The sequence below is a fragment of the Rutidosis leptorrhynchoides genome, chromosome 1 (assembly GCF_046630445.1).
Source record: "Rutidosis leptorrhynchoides isolate AG116_Rl617_1_P2 chromosome 1, CSIRO_AGI_Rlap_v1, whole genome shotgun sequence".
NCBI lineage: Eukaryota > Viridiplantae > Streptophyta > Magnoliopsida > Asterales > Asteraceae > Rutidosis > Rutidosis leptorrhynchoides.
Genome location: NC_092333.1, coordinates 54213284 through 54235850, shown reverse-complemented (window position 1 = coordinate 54235850; position 22567 = coordinate 54213284). Strand labels below are relative to the sequence as shown.

General features: G+C 35.9%; 2 protein-coding genes across 2 annotated transcripts; both read right to left on the bottom strand.

Moving 5' to 3' along the window:
• Nucleotides 1-1847: 1847 nt before the first annotated feature.
• LOC139859913 (uncharacterized) lies at nt 1848-3118 on the bottom strand. The gene is made up of 2 exons (XM_071848689.1): nt 2756-3118; nt 1848-2462 (listed from the first exon to the last, which is right to left on the bottom strand). Exons 1-2 carry the CDS (start codon nt 3105-3107, stop codon nt 2044-2046), a joined length of 771 nt encoding a protein of 256 aa, XP_071704790.1. The 5' UTR covers nt 3108-3118; the 3' UTR covers nt 1848-2043.
• Nucleotides 3119-3136: 18 nt separating this feature from the next.
• On the bottom strand, nt 3137-4295 carry LOC139870401 (uncharacterized). The gene is made up of 2 exons (XM_071858228.1): nt 3225-4295; nt 3137-3181 (listed from the first exon to the last, which is right to left on the bottom strand). The coding sequence occupies exons 1-2, from the start codon at nt 4293-4295 to the stop codon at nt 3137-3139; spliced, it is 1116 nt and encodes a 371-aa protein (XP_071714329.1).
• Between the last annotated feature and the right edge of the window lie 18272 nt (nt 4296-22567).

Genomic DNA, 22567 nt, shown 5'->3' with positions numbered 1-22567 from the left:
ATGACAAAAATTAAAGTGCATAAAATAAATTGCGATAAATAAAATGACAGAAAATAAAATTGCGAGTAATAAAATGACAGTAAATAAAGATACGATGAGAAATATAATAAAAGAATTATGCTTATTTAAACTTCCGTAATCATGATGTTTGACGTGTTGATTTTAATTTATTACCATGGGTTAATTGTCCTTTGTCCTGGTTTATTTGATACATCTATCTGGTTTTTGTCCATAATAGTCCATCGGTCATAAATATAAAGTGCGAGTATCCTCGTCAAATTACCCTTATACCCGAAGTCAAATATTCCAACTGATTAAGGATTTAAACTGTGACGCAGTTATCACTTCTGTCAACAATTACACCAGTTATCACTGTATGTAATCCACCCCTGTTTTAATTAGTTTATGAATATTAATTCATCCACTTGATCAGAATGAATAATCAATTACCCAACCCAATTGATTAATTAAATGATTATAACAGATTCCATATGAACATCACTAAATAGGACAACCATAATCATTATTAATTATTAGGTTAATTAATTTGAAGATAGGTTCGACAGACTCCAATGAGTTGTCACTCAATTAGACAATACCCCCCATCTATTAATAGTCAATAGTTCAATTTCCACAAGTGTCGGTCTTTTGCCCAAACCTTAATTATGGTACAAAGCCCAATTACCCAATTTTAGTAATTAGCCCAACATCATGATTACTTCGTTTTAAATAAGCATAATAATAACTTAGCTACGAGACATTAATGTAAAAAGGTTGAACATAACTTACAATGATTAAAAATAGCGTAGCGTTACACGGACAGAATTTCGACTTACACACTCAAACGATCTCTATCATAAATCTTATTATTATCATAATTTAAAATTAAAATTAAGATTATTGTTATATCTTATTAAGTTAACATTATGATAGAGATATAGAATATAGATATTGATATTTGATATTAAGGGGAAAGATATAGAAATAGAAAGATAGATTTAGGATCAAAAAAATGGGTGATCTTCAATCGATCGTTACATAGCTTTTTATAGGCTAAATTAGAAATTGAATTTTCATTTACGACCCCTGAACTATGCTCAATTAATAACTTTTTATTAATTAATATTATTCTTATTATGAATTATTTAAATATTATATTTTATTCTTGTGCATAGTTGACTTGTAATTTTTACACCATTGCGTCGAGCGTTGAGAGTTGGTTCATGTCCCGGTTCCGGATTTTCGAACGTCCTTTCGTACAATTTTATATCGTGTACTTTGCGTTTTGTAACTTGTACTCTTGTCATTTTTAGACGTTCTTCATCAATAATTTGAACCTTTTTAATTGTATCTTGTACTTTTTAGCTTTTTGGACGTTTTGGTCTTTCAAATCTTCGTTTTTGTCTTTAAATCTTCATTTTCGAGCGATTTGCGTCTTTCGTCTTCGCACTTATTTATTTAACTATTACAACTAAAAATAAGGAAATTACATTTAAAAACTTTACATATTGGAACGATATTGCTACTAAATATATGTTCATTTGGAGCACTATCAATAACATGCGGGATAAACAAATGGCAGCATCGAGTAAAAGTACGTACTTGCAAAATTATTTTTCTCTTTTCTTCCATAATTAATAAATATGTTCCTATTAGGCCACTCCATATCGTAACTAAACTATTCATCCTCTTAACCTTCCACATCAGCGCCACATCAACACCAATATCCTATAACCAAGGTTTAAAAAAACGGAAACGTGCCTCGAGGCGTTTTCCATTTGTGAGGCGAGGCGTATGCCTCGAGGCGAAGCGAGGCGTACGTTCGAGGCGGAGTTAAAAAAAATACATAGGAAATTATAAGTTCATTACAAGTTTCAACCGTTTCAAATATAAGTTCATTACATCAACAAATACTCATAAAAACACAAAACAAAGATTATAATCAAGCTCAAAAAACATAAGGATAATCATCAACATCATTCGGGACATCATGATCTCCCACATTCAAATTCACTTCGTCATCATCCTCATCATCCTCATCAATCAAATTAAGTTGAACGGCTTTTCTTTTCCTGGATGATGAGCAACCAACTTCCTCCCTAATTGCACCGCTACTTCCGTCTCCACCAACAATGTTATCTTCCCCCCATCTTCTTCGGCATGAGTTTCACTTGACTCACCAATTAACCACTCATCATCAGACATGACATTTTCAATGCATAAAGGATCTTCTTCTTCATTTTTCTTCTTCATGAATTTTTGCTTCAACTTTCTATTGTACATGATGTACACCAAGTCATTCATTCTTTTAGTACCCAAACGGTTTCTTCTTTTTGTATGCACTTGGTTGAAAGTACTCCAATTACGCTCACAAGCTGAAGCCGAACATGTAAGACCTATAACTTTTAGTGCAAAGGCCTTGAGTTCTGGTGTATCATCTCCATATTGGTCCCACCATTGAACTATATATTAAGTTTTTAAAGAAATGTTAGTAAAAACACCTAAAAGGCCAAATCTAAATGATAAGTAGCATACAAGTGACCCAATTAGTATATAATTTCTAACAATTAGTATATAAATTTCTAATCAGTAGCATAGAAGTAGCATAATTTCTAACAATTATTATATAATCAGTAGTATATAAATTTCTAACAAGTACCCAATTTGATCAGTAGGCAATTGGGCATTCACCATACTTTCTAACATACAAGTCAGCATACAAGTAGCATACAAGTGAGCAATAACAATAGCATACCCGGTGGACGTGTCTTGTACGATAGCAAAGATCCTTTATAGCCAAACAACCCTTGTTTCTCTTTGTATTCAATCAATTGATCTTCAATCTTCATGAAGACATTCGTACCCTTGACGAGTCTATTCAAGACACCGTACAACCCTCTCTTTATCTCCGCATGCTCGGATACATTGGGACTCCATCGATATCGTGGATTCAAGTAGTACGCAGCCGCATGCAAGTCACGATGCATTTGAAAATCCCACTTGTTATCAATGATTTCCCATATCTCTTTATAAAATGAGACGTCGCTATTAAAGTTTTTTGCAATCTTTTCTTTGCACTCATCCATGGCTCCATATATAAACCCCATTGCCGGTGTTTTCTCCCCGTCAACAAGTCTTAAAACCTCAACAAGTGGCATTGTGGTTTTAATAGAATAAACCACTGAAGGCCAAAAATATGTATCATCCATCACTATCTTCTTTACCTCTTTCCCATCACTTTTCTTAGACCAATCACAATCCCTCCATTCATTTGACACAAACATTTGTTGCAAACGAGCCTTTAATTCATAAACACTTTGGATGGTTAAAAATGCCGGGGCGAATCTTGTGGCGGCGGGTCGAAGAAGATCTTTTTTTAGCATCTTTCGGGCTAAACTCAATACCCATTGATGATTATAAATGAAGTTGCTAATTTTTTTGGCCTTAAGCAAAGCATTCTTGTGTTGAGGCAACTCTCCAATTTTTTCAAGCATTAAATCAATGCAATGGGCCGCACACGGGGTCCAATACAAGCTTGGTCTCTTTTTCATTAACAAGTTTCCCGCGGCCTTGTATGCACTAGCATTATCGGTCACCACTTGCACGACAATGTCTTCACCAATCTCTTCAACAACTTCATCAAGTAGCTCAAAAATTTTTTGAGCATTTTTTATACAATCTGATGCATCAACAGTCTTCAAAAAAACAGTCCCATATTGATTGTTGACTAAAAAGTTGATCAAGCTTCGATTTCTCATGTCCGACCAACCATCAGATAACAATGAAACTCCGGTTTTTTTCCAAGTAGCCTTAATATCATCGACCATTGCGTTTGTTGTTTTAACTTCTTCATCAAGGATCCATGTCCTTAACTCATGCATAGAAGGGGGCTTGAATCCACGACCAAAATTTCCGACCGAACGTAGCATATTTGTAAAAGAAGGACTAGTTGCTACGTTGAATGGGATTCCATTCTCAAAAAAGAACCTGCCGATATCCATGCACACTTGTTTTCGTTGCTCTTTAGCATTCGGCGATGTCGCTTCCGGTCCATTATCGTTGGGCTCATTTACAAACCGGTCCATTGGTCCTCTCATGCCTCTAGAACCGGTACCACTATTGTTAGTAGGGTTGTAATATGCCCCACTTCCCACATTCTCTTCAAAGTATGATTGTGAAGAAATTTTATTATCCTTGAATTGCTTCAAGTACAAAGTTATTTCATCTTTCACCTTTTGAGGAACATGTTCACATGGTGCAACATCTTTGTGTGTACACGCAAGGTGTTCTTTCATTCTTTTCACTCCCCCTTTGATGGTTTTACCACAAAAATTGCATTGGATATATTTGTAACCTTTTTTCCCAACACCTTAGGGTACATTATGTTCTATTTCTACCCCGTACTTCCATGCGGGATCTTTCCTTTTACTAGCCATTTACCTAGCAAAAGCCAAATAGAGCATTAAACCATTAACCATTTACCATTCACAAACTATTTCATAGCATGTTCATGATCAGTCAACTGTTTCATGTGAGCAAGTGAGCAACTATATTTAATCAAAATATCAAATAACATTAAAAGAAAGTGTACACACAATAATCATAGCATAAATAAGTAGCATAAATCATAAATAAGTATAAATCAGTAACATAAAGCATAACAAGTTAACAAACTGTTTCATAGCATAAATTAGTAGCAAGACAAGTTATTAAACCATTAACAAGTTAACAATTGACTGATCAGCAAGCATTAAGCAGCAGCATTAAACCATTATTAGCATAAATCATCACAATTTATTAGCATAAATCAGTAGCATAAACAGTTGACTGATCAGCACAATTGACTGATTGATCAACAAGCATTAAGCAGTAGCATTAAACCATCAGCACAATTTATTAGATAAAAGATTGATTTTTGAAGAAGAATAACAGCCATGGAAGAAGAAAAAAAAAGTATCAGAATAAAAGAAGAAACAGTGAGCAACAGTTTAGATAACACATAAAAATTCAGAATCAATCTTTTATTTTATACAAAAATTAAATAAAAGAAGAAATTACCTGGACACAGATAGTGATGTTGAAGAAAAGAAACAGCCATGGAAGAAGAGAAACGGCCATGAAACAGAAGAAAAAGAAAATATTATTAGAAGAAAGTCAAGAAACAGAAGAAAAAGATATAAGCCAATCGATGTTGAAATTGAGATTACCTGAAGAGTGATTTTTGAAATTGATGTTTGCTGAAGGCCAATCGATGTTTGCTTAATGCCAATTGATGATTTGTGGAGGCAAAAATAACTTTAATAAGCCGCCATGGTTTTTAGCGGCCCTAATTTAGCCGCCACTTTTTTCCCGCTATTTTTTCTCTATTTTTTCTCTGAGGCGTACGTTTTTTATAAAACATTGAGGCGTACGTTTTTTGTAGTGAGGCGGAAGTGTAAGGCGTACGTTTTTTCCCAGCAATGAGGCGTTCGTTTCGAAACGGTGAATTACAATTTCATAGTGAGGCGCGCCTCGAGGCGTATGAGGCGTACGTTTTTTTAAACCATGCCTATAACTAACTCATAACTAAACACTCTCTATCATGGCTAAAATAATACTCCTTTTAATATACAACGTACAAGCAACAAAGCATTAAGTCCAACAATAAAAAGCACTGGGATCCGCAATTTCTATAACTCTTCCGTTAAATCTATGATGAAAGCGGGTAACTAACGCGGGTAACTAAGTGGTGCCTATGATTAGTTACGGGTAATGGGCGGGTAACTAACCATAGGGGTGGTCTTAATAACTTCTTGATTGATTGTAGCCAAAGTAACCTCTTTTTGGAATCCTGACATATTAAAAGTGACATACAATCAGTATCCTAAGCTCTTCGAAGAAGACAAGTGAGTTTCCTATTACTGCACTCTTTTGGTACATTTTATTGTTACTAATTTAATTACATTACATATTACATAGTATAGAACTTGCGGGCATAGCCCAACGGTTCTCCCCATGTACTTTGTGTCATGGGATAGGGAGAGGTCATGAGTTCGATCCTTAGGGATGACATGATTTTCTTTAAATCAATTGAACACCAATAATGGTGGTATATATTGACCATATAGGGAGGTTTTACCTGATTCGTTCACGGACCCCTACCCGGAACCACTGCCCGAATGGATGTGTTCCCGGGTACCGTCGATCGGGTTCGGGTTTCCGCCCGAACTTGTGTGTTACGTGCAAATGATGAGGGTCGTTGAAAGAAATGATCTACTGATGCCAAAAAAATCGCCGTTCAAAAAAAAAAATATATTACATAGTATACATATATAAATCTTGCGTGCCTACCTACCTAAATATGTTATCCTTACGAATTGATTGATATATATTGTAGACGACAATGGCTAAAAGTACACTTTTTTCTTTACCTAAATATGTTATCCTTACGAATTGATTGATATATATTGTAGACGACAATGACTAAAAGTACACTTTCTTTTAAGAAGATGGTGAGTATTGTTTGTTTCTTTCTTTCTCAGTTTTTATATCTTTCCAGGTTTTTTTTGTCAATTCTACTTTATATATATATATATATATATATATATATATATATATATATATATATATATATATACATATATATACACACATATACACACACGTATACGTATATGTATATACATATGTTCCCGAATATACTTAACTTTTTATTATTATTGACCATTGTGATTTCATTGCAGTGCCTTTTTGTTTGATGATAATTCTGAACGTCTGTATGCTGACTCTGATTAGGAAGAATAATTTTCATGAAGTTGACGAAGGGGCGGACCCATATTATGGTCACTGGGGGCAAGTGCTTGGGTATAGGATAAATAAATCAATAAATGGAGTCGTTTACAAGATCTTGGGGGTATGAAAAATAGTTTCGAGTGGGTGCACTGCACTGATTGTTTGAAGATATGAAAAAAAGTTTAATGTAAATATTAAAAATATAACCGATTGTTTGGAGAAGATAGCTACAGCACAAACTCCCAGGTTGTGACTTTCTTTAAAATATTTTTCTTTTAAATACCCGAAATATTATTGACTTGCACAATCAATCTCAATATTTCTAATATAACTAGTGTTAGCTGCACGCGATGCCGCGCCATCATGTAAAGATTTTTTGGTAGTGTATATGAAAAATTGTAGGGGAAAAAATGGTAAAAATAACGAAATAAGAAGTAAGCATAACGTTTTTTTGATAAAAATTAGTATAAAAAAATGGGGGCAACGTTTTTGTACAGTCCTTTAGTAAAGTTTGTAGGGAAGAATGAGGAGAATTTAAAAAAAAAAAGTAAAAAATAACACTTTTGCACAGTAGTGGACATTGTGAGTACAGTTGTTTCTGCACAATGTAAAAGTCCATAAAGTGTAAGTGTTTACTATTCAATTACTATTTCAAAATACGTCAATTAGTATGTTGTAGTAAAGTAATTAGTATATAGCACTAGTAATTTTGATGAAAACGTTTTGTACAGTCCTTTAGTAAAATTTTTAGAGGAGAATGAGGAGGAGAATTAAAAAAAAAAAAAACTGTAACATAGTACTATCCTTGTGGGTACAACTGTTTATGCGGGACGTACTTGTCGGTAAAGCGTAAAAGTGGTACTATTCACTTACTATTCCAAAACTTTGTCAATTAGTATATAGTAATAAAAAAAAAATTGTAGCATAGTACTACCCTTGTGGGTAAACTGTTTATGTGTGACATACAAGTTGGTAAAGCGTAAAAGTGGTACTATTCACTTACTATTTCAAAATTTTGTCAATTAGCATATAGTAATAACTAGTCGAATGACCCGTGATTTCACGGGTTAGTTTTAGTTGAAAGACAACAATCTAGACTCATCAATATCACTGATGGATGTATTGTTGTAAACTACATTCTAAGAAAAAATATCACCACAATGATAAGGTATATACCACAAATTCAGAGTTGAATTATTATCATAAAAATTGTATCTATGTAATGCAAATGGATATTCTCTTAACCGGTAGCCTATATGTCATCAATTGCAGAATAATAAATAAAGATGCATAAATAGATATCATATTACTACTCAAAGGTTAAAAATATACTAAGCCCTATATTTATAAACTCAACGTTTCTTCATAAAACTAAGCTCTAAATTTAGAATTCCCACATGATAACACATCTAAGAGAAACATCAATAAAACTTTGAGTGTATTAACTGTGGTTCCATCAATCAAACAAACCCGTGGTTCCATCAAATAAAAATTGATAACATATAATCAAACAAAATTGAATGTAAAAGTTAACAACAAGCCTGGTTGAATCGAATAATCGTAATTAAGTGTATTAAGAATATTCAACTCCCAAATGATAACACAACTAAGACTACTCCCAGCGGCAAGTGCTGGGGAGCGTCATCAACCATGTCATGTGAGGGCGCCATTGGCAATGTCAAGCCCTCAGTTGCCCTCACCTCTCTCGCCTTTGAATTTGTCATGTATAAGCATAAATGAGGACGGATGAAAGAGAGAGAAGTGTTGTTTTCGCTTGTACTCATAGCTTATACATTTGTAACTTAATTTATTTAATTAATTTTGTGGGGTATATGATGGGGATGAAGTATGTAATGGTTGGCAATGGTGTGTTATGGGAGTGTTATGTGAGGAAGTGGTGAGTAATGTGGAAAGAGAAAGCTGATGTGGCGCTGAGGAAATGTTGAGGAAGGTGTCATGGTTAGGATTGGTCTTATGAGAAACATTAATAAAACTTTGAGTTTATTAAGTGTGGTTCCATCAATAAAAAAAAACTATGGTTCCATCAAATAAAAACTGATAACATATAATCGAACTAAATTGAATGTAAAAGTTAACAACAAACCGGGTTAGATCGAGTAATCGTATTTGCAAGGCTAGAATGTATAATTAAATTGATTGTAAAGAAGAAAAACATGGTTGTTGAACAATAAAATGGGCAGGAGAATAAATTATAACGGATGAGAGTTTGTTAAATTTTATTCAAGAGGGATTAGTATTTTCATTTATAAAAGATTTCGTATTATTTTTTAATTAAATTAATATAAAATAATAACATCATCAAAGACGTTTTAAATTTTTTCTTTTTTATTTTAAATTATTTTTATGCTTAGAAAATACGAGTATTTATTTATGACATCATCATTTTAAAGCTTTAATAGAACTTATAGATAACAATAACAATAACAATAACAATAACAATATTATTTATCCATAACACATGGATTATTTTTTGAATGTTTCGAATTTAAACATAGTTTGTGAGAACTAAAACAAATCTCATTTAGTACTCCTTCGGTCCCATATCTATCTATTGTCCATTATTTCATTAAAAGTTCATCTCAACAATTGAAATCCGATATTGTATTTGAATAAATTGATCAGTACTGTGTATCTGATTTGCAGATTTTTTTATTTTTTTGTCACCACTGTAAATCCTGGATCCGCCACTGTTGACGATGGGGGATGTATTTTACTTATCATCACGATGATGAATTGCCATGGATGTGTTTACTTTTTATTTTCCATACTGCTGTTGTATTTGATGAATTAATGAATTCCTAAAACTCAAATGGTTTGGATGTATTTGATGAATGTTTAAAACCAAATGTTTTCCCGGTGTTTTCCATATTTATACATGCTTGTTTGAGTTTTCGGGATGAAAGTTTAATATTAAATGTTTTAGTTATTCATATGGTTTGGTTGTATTTGATGAAAGTAAAGGTTCTTTGTCACAACAAAGCAGGATTAGGTGGTCTGTTTTTCATGGTAATATAAGGAACTTCGATGATTCACAATAATCGATTTGTAAAGTGTTAATATTTTATTTGCCATCTAATCATAGAAGCAATACAAACACTACTTCTTTGTTGGACCTTAAAAGTTTTTCGAAAATAATATTTGAAACGGATGGGATGTTGTGCAATTGAGACTATTGATTAACAAAAATAATTAAAGCATAATTGGTAGCTTCTTCTTCTTGCCTACCGGGACAATATGTTTAACTATGTACCTCCTACACTCACATTCTACAAAAACCGAAAGGATTAATTTAATGTGGATTGACAGTGTACCCTTCATTCGACATATAAATATTGCTTCGTCACCATATCATCTACGAAGCAAGCATCGAATATAAGAACGCAGAGATACTCACGGATTATCGGGTAAGGTGCACCGAAACCTCGATCAAACAAAGTCAACATCTATGAATTGTAACTAGCAGGGTACCCTCATATCCATCTCTCAAAGGACAATTATACTATCAAAGACTCATTTATGGAAAGTTAAGGAATCTTTTCATAATGCATCGGAAATTCACCATGGCTCAAATGGCTCAAAAGGTGTTACTTGACCTCTACAAATAAGGAGGCATGAACACTTGAACAAGCATGCTCTCAACAAACAATCAAGGTGGTCTGTTTTTCATGGTAATAGAAGGAACTTCGATGATTCACAATAATCGATTGGTAAAGTGTTAATATTTTATTTGCCGTCAAATCATAGACGCAATACAAACACTACTTCTTTGCTGAACCTTAAAAGTTTTTCGAAAATAATATTTGAAAGGGATGGGATGTTGTGCAATTGAGACTATTGATTGACAAAAATAATTAAAGCATAATTGGTAGCTTCTTCTTCTTGCTTACCGGGACAATATGTGTAACTATGTACCTCCTACACTCACATTCTACAAGAACCGAAAGGATTGATTTGATATGGATTGATAGTGTACCCTTCCTTCGGCATATAAATATTGCTTCGTCACCATATCATCTACGAAGCAAGCATCGAATATAAGAACGCAGAGATACTCACGGATTGGTGGCATCGGGTAATGTAACACCCCGTTTTCCCGTGTGCGTTTAAAGGTACAAACTTAATTATTAGCACGCTTATAACGTGTTCGTTTATGTGATTAAATGAGCCAAAGTGTTAGTTTATGAGTTAGTGCATATATGTGTGTGTGTGTGTATATATATATATATATATATATATATATATATATATATATATATGTATGTATGTATGTATATATATATATATTTATGAATGCGTGCGTGAGCGTGTATATGTATGTGTCGCGATGGCGTTGAGTCGTGTGAGACTTAAGGTTGAAGCTTAGTCGTGCATAAGAAGTGTGAATGAGGTGTGCTAGTTGTTTGAACCATCGATTTGTGTTAAATTGTCGAAGTGACCAGGCCTAAGCAAACGCCGCGCCGCGACAAATAAAGCGAACCTGGATCAGAAAGCATATTAAAAGGGGTCTTTTTTCCTTCGATACGTCGCGTCGCGACAAACGAGCCGCGCCGCGACATCTCTGCTGTTCTGACTCCTTTTTCTGCTCGATTTAAAAAGGGTTTTAGGGGTAGTTTGGTCTTTTTGCGTGTAGATCTGATGGGAGCCTTTAATACCAACCACTTATCCTCTATTACTCATTTCTTTTCCTTTTTCTTTCACAATTTCCTCCCAAAACACAAAACCCACTTAGATTAAACTTAAGATTTGGAGGTGAAGATTTGTGAATCAATCCTAGGAGCAAGAATTAAAGTTGTTCTCCTTGTTATTAGCTACAAGTGGATAGTTTTGGTAAGTCTTAACTCTATGTTTTGAATTTTAATTGGTTTATGCTAGGGTTTGTTCATTTGGAACTTGTATGACCCATTTGAGGGTTAAATGGGGTTTGTAAGTGTTAATGGTGTTGTAAGCATTAAAACACTTGTTAAAATGTGGATGAAATTATAATTATGTCATGTTTGACAAAGTTGGAAGTGTAAGTGTTAAAATGGGTCAAAAGGGGTGATGTTGACCTAGTTTGGAGGAAATGGGTATGAATTACCCTAGGTTGTGCTAGTTAATGTTAGTAGACTTTAAATCACTAGCTTTGGCGATTTAATATGAGTCTTGGCCTTTATGGGCGGTTTTGGGTGTAAGTGAGCTAATAAATGCTAATGGGTCATTAAATGCTCAAAGTGTAAGTACTGTGGTAAATGCCATTAGTTGTGTATTGAATGTGTACCTATGTACTAGGTACTTTGCTCGAAGTATACGGAAGCATTTAAATCACCACCTAAGTGTTAAGGTGAGTGGAATAATTATATATGCATGTATATAATTTATTTACTTGTGAGTTATGGGTTAAAGTTCGTTGTTGACGATACCATACCCTAGAGTATATTATGTTGTTGACGAGGGTTTAAAGTTCGTTGTTGACGATACCTCACACGTATGGACTTAAAGTTCGATGTTGACGATGCCATACGATTATTATAGTGACGTTGATGAGGGTTTAAAGTTCGTTGTTGACGATACCTCATATGTGGGTTTAAAGTTCGGTGTTGACGATACCACATTAATATAGGCGAATGGGATTTAAGTTTGATTTTGACGATACCATTCGTTGGGCTAGCCTTGAGATCTTGAGTACTATGGATGTTGTGAACATCATCGTTATACTTGTGTTTTAGCATATTGTATTGTTGTGTTATATGCTATTGTTATACTAGCCTTGTTATCGTGATACTTAGCGTTATACATGTGAAAGGTATGCTAATTATGTAACTAGCATGTATGCGGATTTGGTAAGTGTTTGCAAGTAAGTAGGTTATATATATGTATGTATAATTGTTGCACTCACTAAGCCTTGCTTACCCTCTCGTTGTTTACCATTTTATAGGTTCCGGCTTGGACAAGGGTAAGGGCATACGGTTGGATTAGTTGTCTCCCGCTTATTTTGACAGGGGGTGCTTTTGGGTTAGCTTTTGAAGTTGGCCTAACGGTTTGGGTAGTTTAGCCCCAAACCATGCTCGAGTGTCGTTTGGATTATAAACTATCATTTGTAGCGGGTCAAACTTGTATTAAACTTAATTAATGGCCTTCGTGCTGTAATGACCCAGAATTTTCCGACCAAATTATACTTATGAGATTAATATTTACATAAATTAAACTATACCAACATGATAAGCAATCCAAATTGTTGAGACTTGTGTTTTTGAAAAGAGTTTTACACAACGTTTGACCGTCCAATATGACCGATGATATCACGAACTATATAACATACGATAATTATACGTTTGTGTATATATATGTATTTATATATATATTTAACATGATCTAAGGATGGTTTAACATCTCATTGTGTACTAATGACAATGAGTTATAAGTATATTTTGAAACTACTAACTTAAGTTTTCAAAACGATAACTATACGTAACATTCTTTGATATATATACTTATAATCTATAATGCTTATACATGTATCGTATACATAATGTATTTAATCACTTTTTAAGGACTTAAATACATAAAACAATATAAGTATATTCACAAAAGATAGCTATATTTGAATTCTCGTTCCGTTTCCTCAAGATTTCTATACGTATATCTAGGGTATATGTACCCGTATCATACCCAGCTTCTATACGTATTTACTATTGGTATATACACATCAAATCAACATCCTAATCAACATTATTACTGCCCTAGATATGAGGTAACTAGAATTTGTCAAGTAGTATGAATTATTAGTAAGAAAACAAAATTAGGAATCCTTTTCTTTCTTTATAAACTAAAAACGTTTTTATAAATGAACACCATTTCTTCACTCCATTTTCTCATACCTACACCCTAATTTCTCTCTCAAAATACTCCTAACTTCATACTTGATCATCTCCAAGCATTTTCCCCATCATTTAGCTTCAATTACAAGCCTTAAACACCATACGAAAACTCTTTCAAGAACATAACAAAATAACCACCCATTTGAAGAAGTTTACTTGCAACCTTTTGATCTAACTCCACCACTCTTTGATTCCAAGATTATTTCTTATCTTTTGCAGTAACTTTGTCCAAGTAACTTGAGGTAGTAACCTTGTTCATAATCTTATTCAATTCATATTCATATAGCTATCTTATTTTGTGGTATAAAATTTTAACAACAAGAACATAGTTTGAATGATTTCAAACTTGTTCGCAAACTAAATTGATCCTTCTAACTTGACTTTTAAAACACTTCAAGACCTGTAATATATCATAATGATATGCTAACCTAACAAGATATAACTTGGTTTTACAAAGAACTTTCTTAAAAACTGAATCTACGTCGTCGGAGTGCAACCGGGGGCTGTTTTGGGTTGGATAATTAAAAACCATCTTGAACTTTGAATTGGAAGTTCATGTTCTGGAAAAATGATATTTCTTATGAATATGTTAACACATAAAAATTTCATGGTTTAACTCAAAGTGTAAGTATTTTTAGAAAAATGATCATTAAATGTTGTTTTTATGATGGAAAATGATCACTTTCATAAGTTTCACCAAAGTTTGACCTATAACCTATGATTTCGAATACAAACTAAGGTATTTTCAGTTCATATTCTTAAAATTTGACTCGATCCAAGGAAGTGGCAAGTTGAACCAACAAAAACGGAGTTGTAATGAAGAAACTACGACTAAAACAAGATTGGGTATCCGAAGCTAGTTTAGCTACGAAAATATTTGGAGAAAAAGTAAATTAATCATATCTTTTCTAATTAATATGATATTTTATATATAATTACTTATGATTTGATTTTATATATTTCAGGACCACCCATAAACAACACGAGAAGATTAATCATAAGACCTCATGATTGTATGCAACACGTCATTTGACAACACGGTACTTTATGTACGCAACACGTCATTTGACAACATGGTACCATGGGTTGAGATTAATTCTGATCAATACGAATACGATGGGGTCTTTATTTATTTTATTTAAGCAACTAATTGTGGACCACTAACATCGGATTGCTAACTACGGACTAAGAAAATATTAAAAGTATTAAAAGTATATATATATGTAACGATTACTTAAAAAGAAAATATGTTGATATATTATATATATGGTTAGGTTCGTGATATCTATCGGAGACCAAGTCGAATTAAATACCTTCAAGGCAAAAGTGAGTTTCATTTGCTCCCTTTTTAATTGCTTTTGCAATATATATTTTTGGGCTGAGAATACATGCGCTGCTTTTATAAATGTTTACAAAATAGACACAAGTACTTAAAAATATATTCTACGTTGAGTTGTACCACTAGCATATTTCCCTGTAGCTTGGTAACTACTATTTACATGGGTATTGTAAACGCGAATCATGTTGATAGATCTATCGGGCCTGACAACCCCAACCGGACTGGACAACCAGTATTCAACGGTTGCACAGTACTTCGTTTTGGTGACTACACTTGGTACGGTGTAGTGAGATTTCATAATAAAGGAAATATGCGACGTTGATTAAATGTTAAGTATGGTTACCAAGTGCTCAACCACTTAGAATGCTTTACATATACTTGCGAGTGTATTATGTTTATGATTATGAAATCTTGTGGTCTATTAACATATTGATAAACCTATGAACTCACCAACCTTTTGGTTGACACTTTAAAGCATGTTTATTCTCAGGTATGAATTAAGTCTTCCGCTGTGCATTTGCTCAATATAAGGACATTACTTGGAGCCGATCATCGCAATGGGACCAAATGTTGATGACTTCGTCCAGGTGGATTAGGACGGGTCCTTTCACGTGCCTTTTGTAAACATTTAAATTGTTGTACGTTTAAATGGAACTTGTAGAATGGCTTACATATTTAATTGGCGCGTAAATGTGTATTATTTTAAAAAAAAAAATTTATCGTATGGAATACGGGTTGGGTTGTTTCAAGTGGTATCAGAGCATGGTCTAAGGGATTTAGGCTACTCGAGATAGGTGCCTAGACTTAGACTTTATTGTGTGAGTGCTTTATGCGGGACTTGTAGGACTTTGGGTCTAATCGGAATTTGTTAGTGCTTTGGTTTATGTGAACTAACCTTGTGCTAATTGTTTTTTGTTGTGTTTATCAATCATCAAGCAAGACGGACGTTGTACTAGCAAGTTAATGCGACGTGCTCGCGTAACAACGATTGGCTACCATTGTTACGGGTGAAAATCGTGTCAAACGAGTAATGTACGATGATTGTTGAGCAAGATGGAGTAGTGTGGTGCGCATGTATATACTTACATGCTATGCCTTTCGTTCATGGTTTAACCTTTTCCGTTTTATAGAATGAAGACGAGAAACGGACACGATAACGATATCGGTGGTACAAGCGAGGACCCCGAATTCACGGCCAAAGTTGAGGCCATCTTGAAGAACTACAAGGAGGATTTTCTTGTTAGCGTGAGAAAAGTTTTCAAGGAATTGGCTGACGAGCAAATAACCGATTTAATTAATGAACGAATGAAGGCCACTGTCGATGAGGCTCTTGAAGCTAGAAACATTTATCCTCGTGGTGAAGGAGGTGAAGGAAGGCGAGACTTCCACTACAAAAACTTAAAGGATACTCAACCTCCGATGTTTAATGGGGTGAGGGATCCATTGAAAAGCACTTGTTGGATTTCCGATATCGAGGGGGCGTTCTGTACCGCGAATTGTCCTCCCGAGAAGAAGACGGGGTATGGGTCTAGCATGTTACGTGAAGAAGGCAAGTTGTGGTGGGACGATAAAATCAATTTATATGGTGAAGAGCAATGCATGAACTTGACATGGGAGGAGTTTAAGAAGGAATTCTTCCAAGAATACCGAACTTCTTCCGACCTTGATAGAATTCGGGACGAGTTGCATCATTTGCAACAAGGTTCAATGGACTTGGTTACTCTCAAGTCTACCTTTTTGGCAAAGACTCGTTTTTGCCTGGAATATGTGGGTGATGATCACAAGCTAATGAAGGATTTCTACCGCACTTTGAATGATGAGTTCAAGGGTAAGATTAGTCGGGGTATGGCTAAGTCTTTTGAGGAGTTATTTGAATTGGCTCGGGGTTTTGAGCCGGAGGTTCCAAGAAAGACTGATTTCACTTTTTCGAAAAGAAAGTTTGAAGGTTCGAGTCATTCGAATTTTTCAAATAAAAAGAACAAGAACAAGAAGGGTTCCGAAAGTGTCAATAGTGTGAAGAAGGGCGCTACCGGTGGTTTTGGGAACTTTTTTCCTACTTGCTACAATTGTGGGGTACGCGGACATATGGGTCGAGATTGTCCGAAGCCATCTTCAACAAAAAAGCTCACTTGTTTTAATTACAACAAAGAAGGACACCGAAAGTCAGAGTGTCCCGATTTGAACAACGATAATGTTAAAAGGCTAGAGAAGGCGGCGGGTACGGCTCGAGGGCGAAACTATTTGATGACTAACGACGAAGCCAAGCAATCCAACGAAGTTGTCTCAGGTACTTTCTTGGTTAATTCTAATTCGGCAAGGATTCTTTTTTATGGCGGTGCAAACTTGTCGTTTGTGTCACCAAAATTTGTGCCTAAACTTGATAGACCGTTAGCTAAGTTAAGTCGTCCGGTAGAAGTCGAAATAGCGGACGGCAAGACGGTGTTAGTGGTTGATGTGTGTAAAAATTGTGATGTTGTGTTTGGTGCCGAGAACTTTAAAATTGATCTTATCCCGATGACTTTGGGCGACTTTGATATCGTTGTTGGTATGGATTGGCTCGATCGAAATAGAGCCGATATTGCATGCCATGAGAAATTTATCCGTGTGAAGACCCCAAGTGGGGGAGAGTTAATTATTCACGGCGATAAACGAAGAAGACTTGTGCCGATATGTTCTTTTGCACGGACACGTCGTTTTCTTGTTAGTGGTGGCATGGATTTTCTTGCCCATGTTGTTGATACTCGTGATGAGCCACCACCCATTCGTGAAATTCCGGTGGTTAGTGAATTCGAAGACGTTTTTCCGGACGAGTTACCGGGTGTTCCGGCGGAAAGACAAGTTGAATTTCGCATTGAGTTGGTTCCGGGAGCTACTCCCATTGCTAAAACTCCTTATCGTTTAGCACCAACGGAAATGCAAGAGTTATTAAATCAAACCCAAGAGTTGCTTGAGAAGGGTTTTATTCGACCGAGCGCTTCGCCATGGGGCGCTCCGGTTTTATTCGTGAAAAAGAAGGATGGTAGTATGCGGATGTGCATCGATTATCGGGAGTTGAATAAGGTGACGATCAAGAATCGTTATCCATTGCCTCGGATTTATGATTTGTTTGATCAACTCCAAGGTGCGACGTATTTCTCAAAGATTGACCTACGGTCCGGCTATCACCAAATGCGGGTTCGTGAGGAAGATATTGAGAAAACGGCTTTTCGAACGCGTTATGGGCATTTTGAGTTTGTAGTTATGCCTTTTGGTCTTACGAATGCACCGGCGGCATTCATGGATCTTATGAACCGAGTGTGCCAACCTATGTTGGACAAGTCGGTGATTGTGTTCATTGACGACATACTAGTCTACTCGAAAAGTATGAACGAGCATGAACGTCATTTGCGTGAAGTATTGAAGACGTTACGAAAGGAGAAGTTGTATGCTAAGTTCTCCAAATGTGAATTTTGGCTAAGGGAGGTTCAATTCCTTGGTCACATTGTGAACAAAGACGGCATTCAAGTAGATCCGGGGAAGATAGAGACGGTGAAGAGTTGGAGACAACCGACTACGCCTACGGAAATCCGAATTTTTCTCGGATTGGCCGGTTATTATCGTCGGTTTATCCAAGACCTTTCTAAAATCGCTTCTTCATTGACGAAGTTGACAAGGAAGAACGCCAGATTTAATTGGGAGGATGAGCAAGAAATTGCTTTTCAATTGCTAAAAGAGAAGTTGTGTCAAGCTCCGGTGTTAGTGTTGCCGGAAGGAGTGGAAGACATGACGGTTTATTGTGATGCTTCGTTAAATGGACTCGGGTGTGTTCTAATGCAAAGAGGTAAAGTCATCGCTTATGCCTCTCGACAATTAAAGGAACACGAGACGAGATATCCGACTCATGATCTTGAGTTGGCGGCGGTTGTGCATGCGTTGAAAATTTGGCGCCATTACTTGTATGGTGTCAAGTGTACGATTTATTCGAATCATAAGAGTTTGAAACATCTCTTTAATCAACGAGATTTGAATTATCGTCAACGTAGGTGGATGGATGTGGTAAAAGACTATGATTGTGAGATACTTTATCATCCGGACAAGGCGAATGTGGTCACGGATACGTTAAGTCGAAAGAGTCATCACCCGGCGTTACGATTGGGATTGTTACGTATGATTATTTCTAACAATTTTCTTGAAAAACTCGGTGTGATTCAAATAGAGGCTTACGTTCACAACAAGCATGCGGAGCGAATTGTGGGACAATCGGAGTTCATTACTATGGGCTCGCGTGGTTTGTTGTCTTTTCAAGGAAGAGTGTGGGTGCCTAAGATGCGTGATTACCGACAAGTGCTACTCGATGAAGCACATAAGTCAAAGTATTCCATTCATCTGGGAGCGACGAAAATGTATCTTGATTTAAGGAAAGATTATTGGTGGCCAGGCATGAAACGTGATGTTGTGAAGTATGTTGAGCAATGCGTCATGTGTTTGCAAGTTAAGGCCGAGCACCAAAAGTCGTATGGTAAGTTACAACTGTTGGAAATCCCGAAATGGAAATGGGAGCACATTACCATGGATTTCATCACGAAGTTACCTAAAATGGCGAGAATCCAATTTGATTCGATTTGGGTTATAGTTGATCGATTGACGAAGAGTGCTTTGTTTCTTCCCATTAAGGAAGCGATATCGTCGGAGACTTTGACTAAGTTGTTTATCAAGGAAGTCATCTCTCGACACGGTGTTCCTATATCTATTATTTCGGATCGAGATACTCGCTTTACATCTCGGTTTTGGGAAAAGTTTCATGAAGATATGGGTACGCAATTGAAGTTGAGCACGGCGTATCATCCTCAAACGGATGGTCAAACCGAACGTACGAATCAAACATTGGAGGATATGTTACGGGCATGTATTATCGATTTCGGTGGTAGTTGGGACGAGCACTTACCTTTGGTGGAATTCTCGTACAATAATAGTTATCATACTAGTATTGGGATGCCACCTTATGAGATGCTTTATGGGCGTAGGTGTCGAACCCCGATTTGTTGGGGTGAAGTAGGACAAAAGGAAATCGGGAGTACCGATTTGGTCTTAGAGATGAATAGCAAAATTGATATGATTCGAGAGCATTTGAAGAAGGCTCAAGATAGGCAAAAGTCGTATGCCGACAAACGTAGACGAACGATCGAATTTCAAGAAGGTGACATGGTGATGCTTAAGGTTTCGCCATGAAAAGGTATTATTCGATTCCGGAAACGAAGAAAGTTAGCTCCTCAGTTTATTGGACCATTTAAGGTTTTAGCTCGTGTTGGTGAAGTCGCGTATCGTTTGGAATTACCTGAAGAGCTTGCGGGGATCCATAATACATTTCATGTTTCTCATCTTCGTAAGTGTCTTGCGAATGATTCATCTTGGGTGCCATTAGACGAGATTGAGCTAAATAATAAGTTAGAGTATATTGAGGAACCGATTGCCATACTTGATGAGAAGGTCAAAAGATTGAGACATAAAGAGGTTAGGACTTTTAAAGTTTAATGGCGTTGTAGTAAGAGTTCCGAGTTTACTTGAGAGCCCGAAGAGTTTGTGTTGGTTTATCTTCCCTCTTGTCATGCGGCTTGGATCGCGAGGACGCGCTCCGATTTAAGTGGGGGAGAGTTGTAACACCCCGATTTCCCGTGCGTGTTTAAAGGTACAAACTTAATTATTAGCACGCTTATAACGTGTTCGTTTATGTGATTAAATGAGCCAAAGTGTTAGTTTATGAGTTAGTGCATATATGTGTGTGTATATATATATGTGTATATATATGTATATATATATATATATATTTATGAATGCGTGCGTGAGCGTGTATATGTATGTGTCGCGATGGCGTTGAGTCGTGTGAGACTTAAGGTTGAAGCTTAGTCGTGCATAGGAAGAGTGAATGAGGTGTGCTAGTTGTTTGAACCATCGATTTGTGTTAAATTTTCGAAGTGACCAGGCCTAGGCAAACACCGCGCCGCGACGGGCGGGATCGCGCCGCGACAAATAAAGCGAACCTGGATCAGAAAGCATGTTAAAAGGGGTCGTTTTTCCTTCGATACGTCGCGCCGCGACAAACGAGTCGCGCCGCGGCATCTCTGCTGTTCTGACTCCTTTTTCTGCTCGATTTAAAAAGGGTTTTAGGGGTAGTTTGGTCTTTTTGCGTGTAGATCTGATGGGAGCCTTTAATACCAACCACTTATCCCCTATTACTCATTTCTTTTCCTTTTTCTTTCACAATTTCCTCCCAAAACACAAAACCCACTTAGATTAAACTTAAGATTTGGAGGTGAAGATTTGTGAATCAATCCTAGGAGCAAGAATTAAAGTTGTTCTCCTTGTTATTAGCTACAAGTGGATAGTTTTGGTAAGTCTCAACTCTATGTTTTGAATTTTAATTGGTTTATGCTAGGGTTTGTTCATTTGGAACTTGTATGACCCATTTGAGGGTTAAATGGGTGGATTTTGGGTTAGATTGTTGAAAGAAAACCCTAACAACCATAATCTAGGGTTTGGTCTAATGAAATGGGGTTTGTAAGTGTTAATGGTGTTGTAAGCATTAAAACACTTGTTAAAATGTGGATGAAATTGTAATTAGGTCATGTTTGACAAAGTTGGAAGTGTAAGTGTTAAAATGGGTCAAAAGGGGTGATGTTGTCCTAGTTTGGAGAAAATGGGTATGAATTACCCTAGGTTGTGCTAGTTAATGTTAGTAGACTTTAAATCACTAGCTTTGGCGATTTAATATGAGTCTTGGCCTTTATGAGCGGTTTTGGGTGTAAGTGAGCTAATAAATACTAATGGGTCATTAAATGCTCAAAGTGTAAGTAATGTGATAAATGCCATTAGTTGTGTATTGAATGTGTACCTATGTACTAGGTACTTTGCTCGAAGTATACCGAAGCATTTAAATCACCATCGAAGTGTTAAGGTGAGTGGAATAATTATATATGCATTATATAATTTATTTACTTGTGAGGTATGGGTTAAAGTTCATTGTTGACGATACCATACCCTAGAGTATATTATGTTGTTGACGAGGGTTTAAAGTTCGTTGTTGACGATACCTCACACGTGTGGACTTAAAGTTCGATGTTGACGATGCCATACGATTATTATAGTGACGTTGATGAGGGTTTAAAGTTCGTTGTTGACGATACCTCATATGTGGGTTTAAAGTTCGGTGTTGACGATACCACATTAATATAGGTGAATGGGATTTAAGTTCGATGTTGACGATACCATTCATTGGGCTAGCCTTGAGATCTTGAGTACTATGGATGTTGTGAACATCATCGTTATACTTGTGTTTTAGCATATTGTATTGTTGTGTTATATGCTATTGTTATACTAGCCTTGTTATCGTGATACTTAGCGTTATACATGTGAAAGGTATGCTAATTATGTAACTAGCATGTATGCGGATTTGGTAAGTGTTTGCAAGTAAGTAGGTTATATATATGTATGTATAATTGTTGCACTCACTAAGCCTTGCTTAGCCTCTCGTTGTTTACCATTTTATAGGTTCCGGCTTGGACAAGGGTAAGGGCATACGGTTAGATTAGTTGTCTCTCGCTTA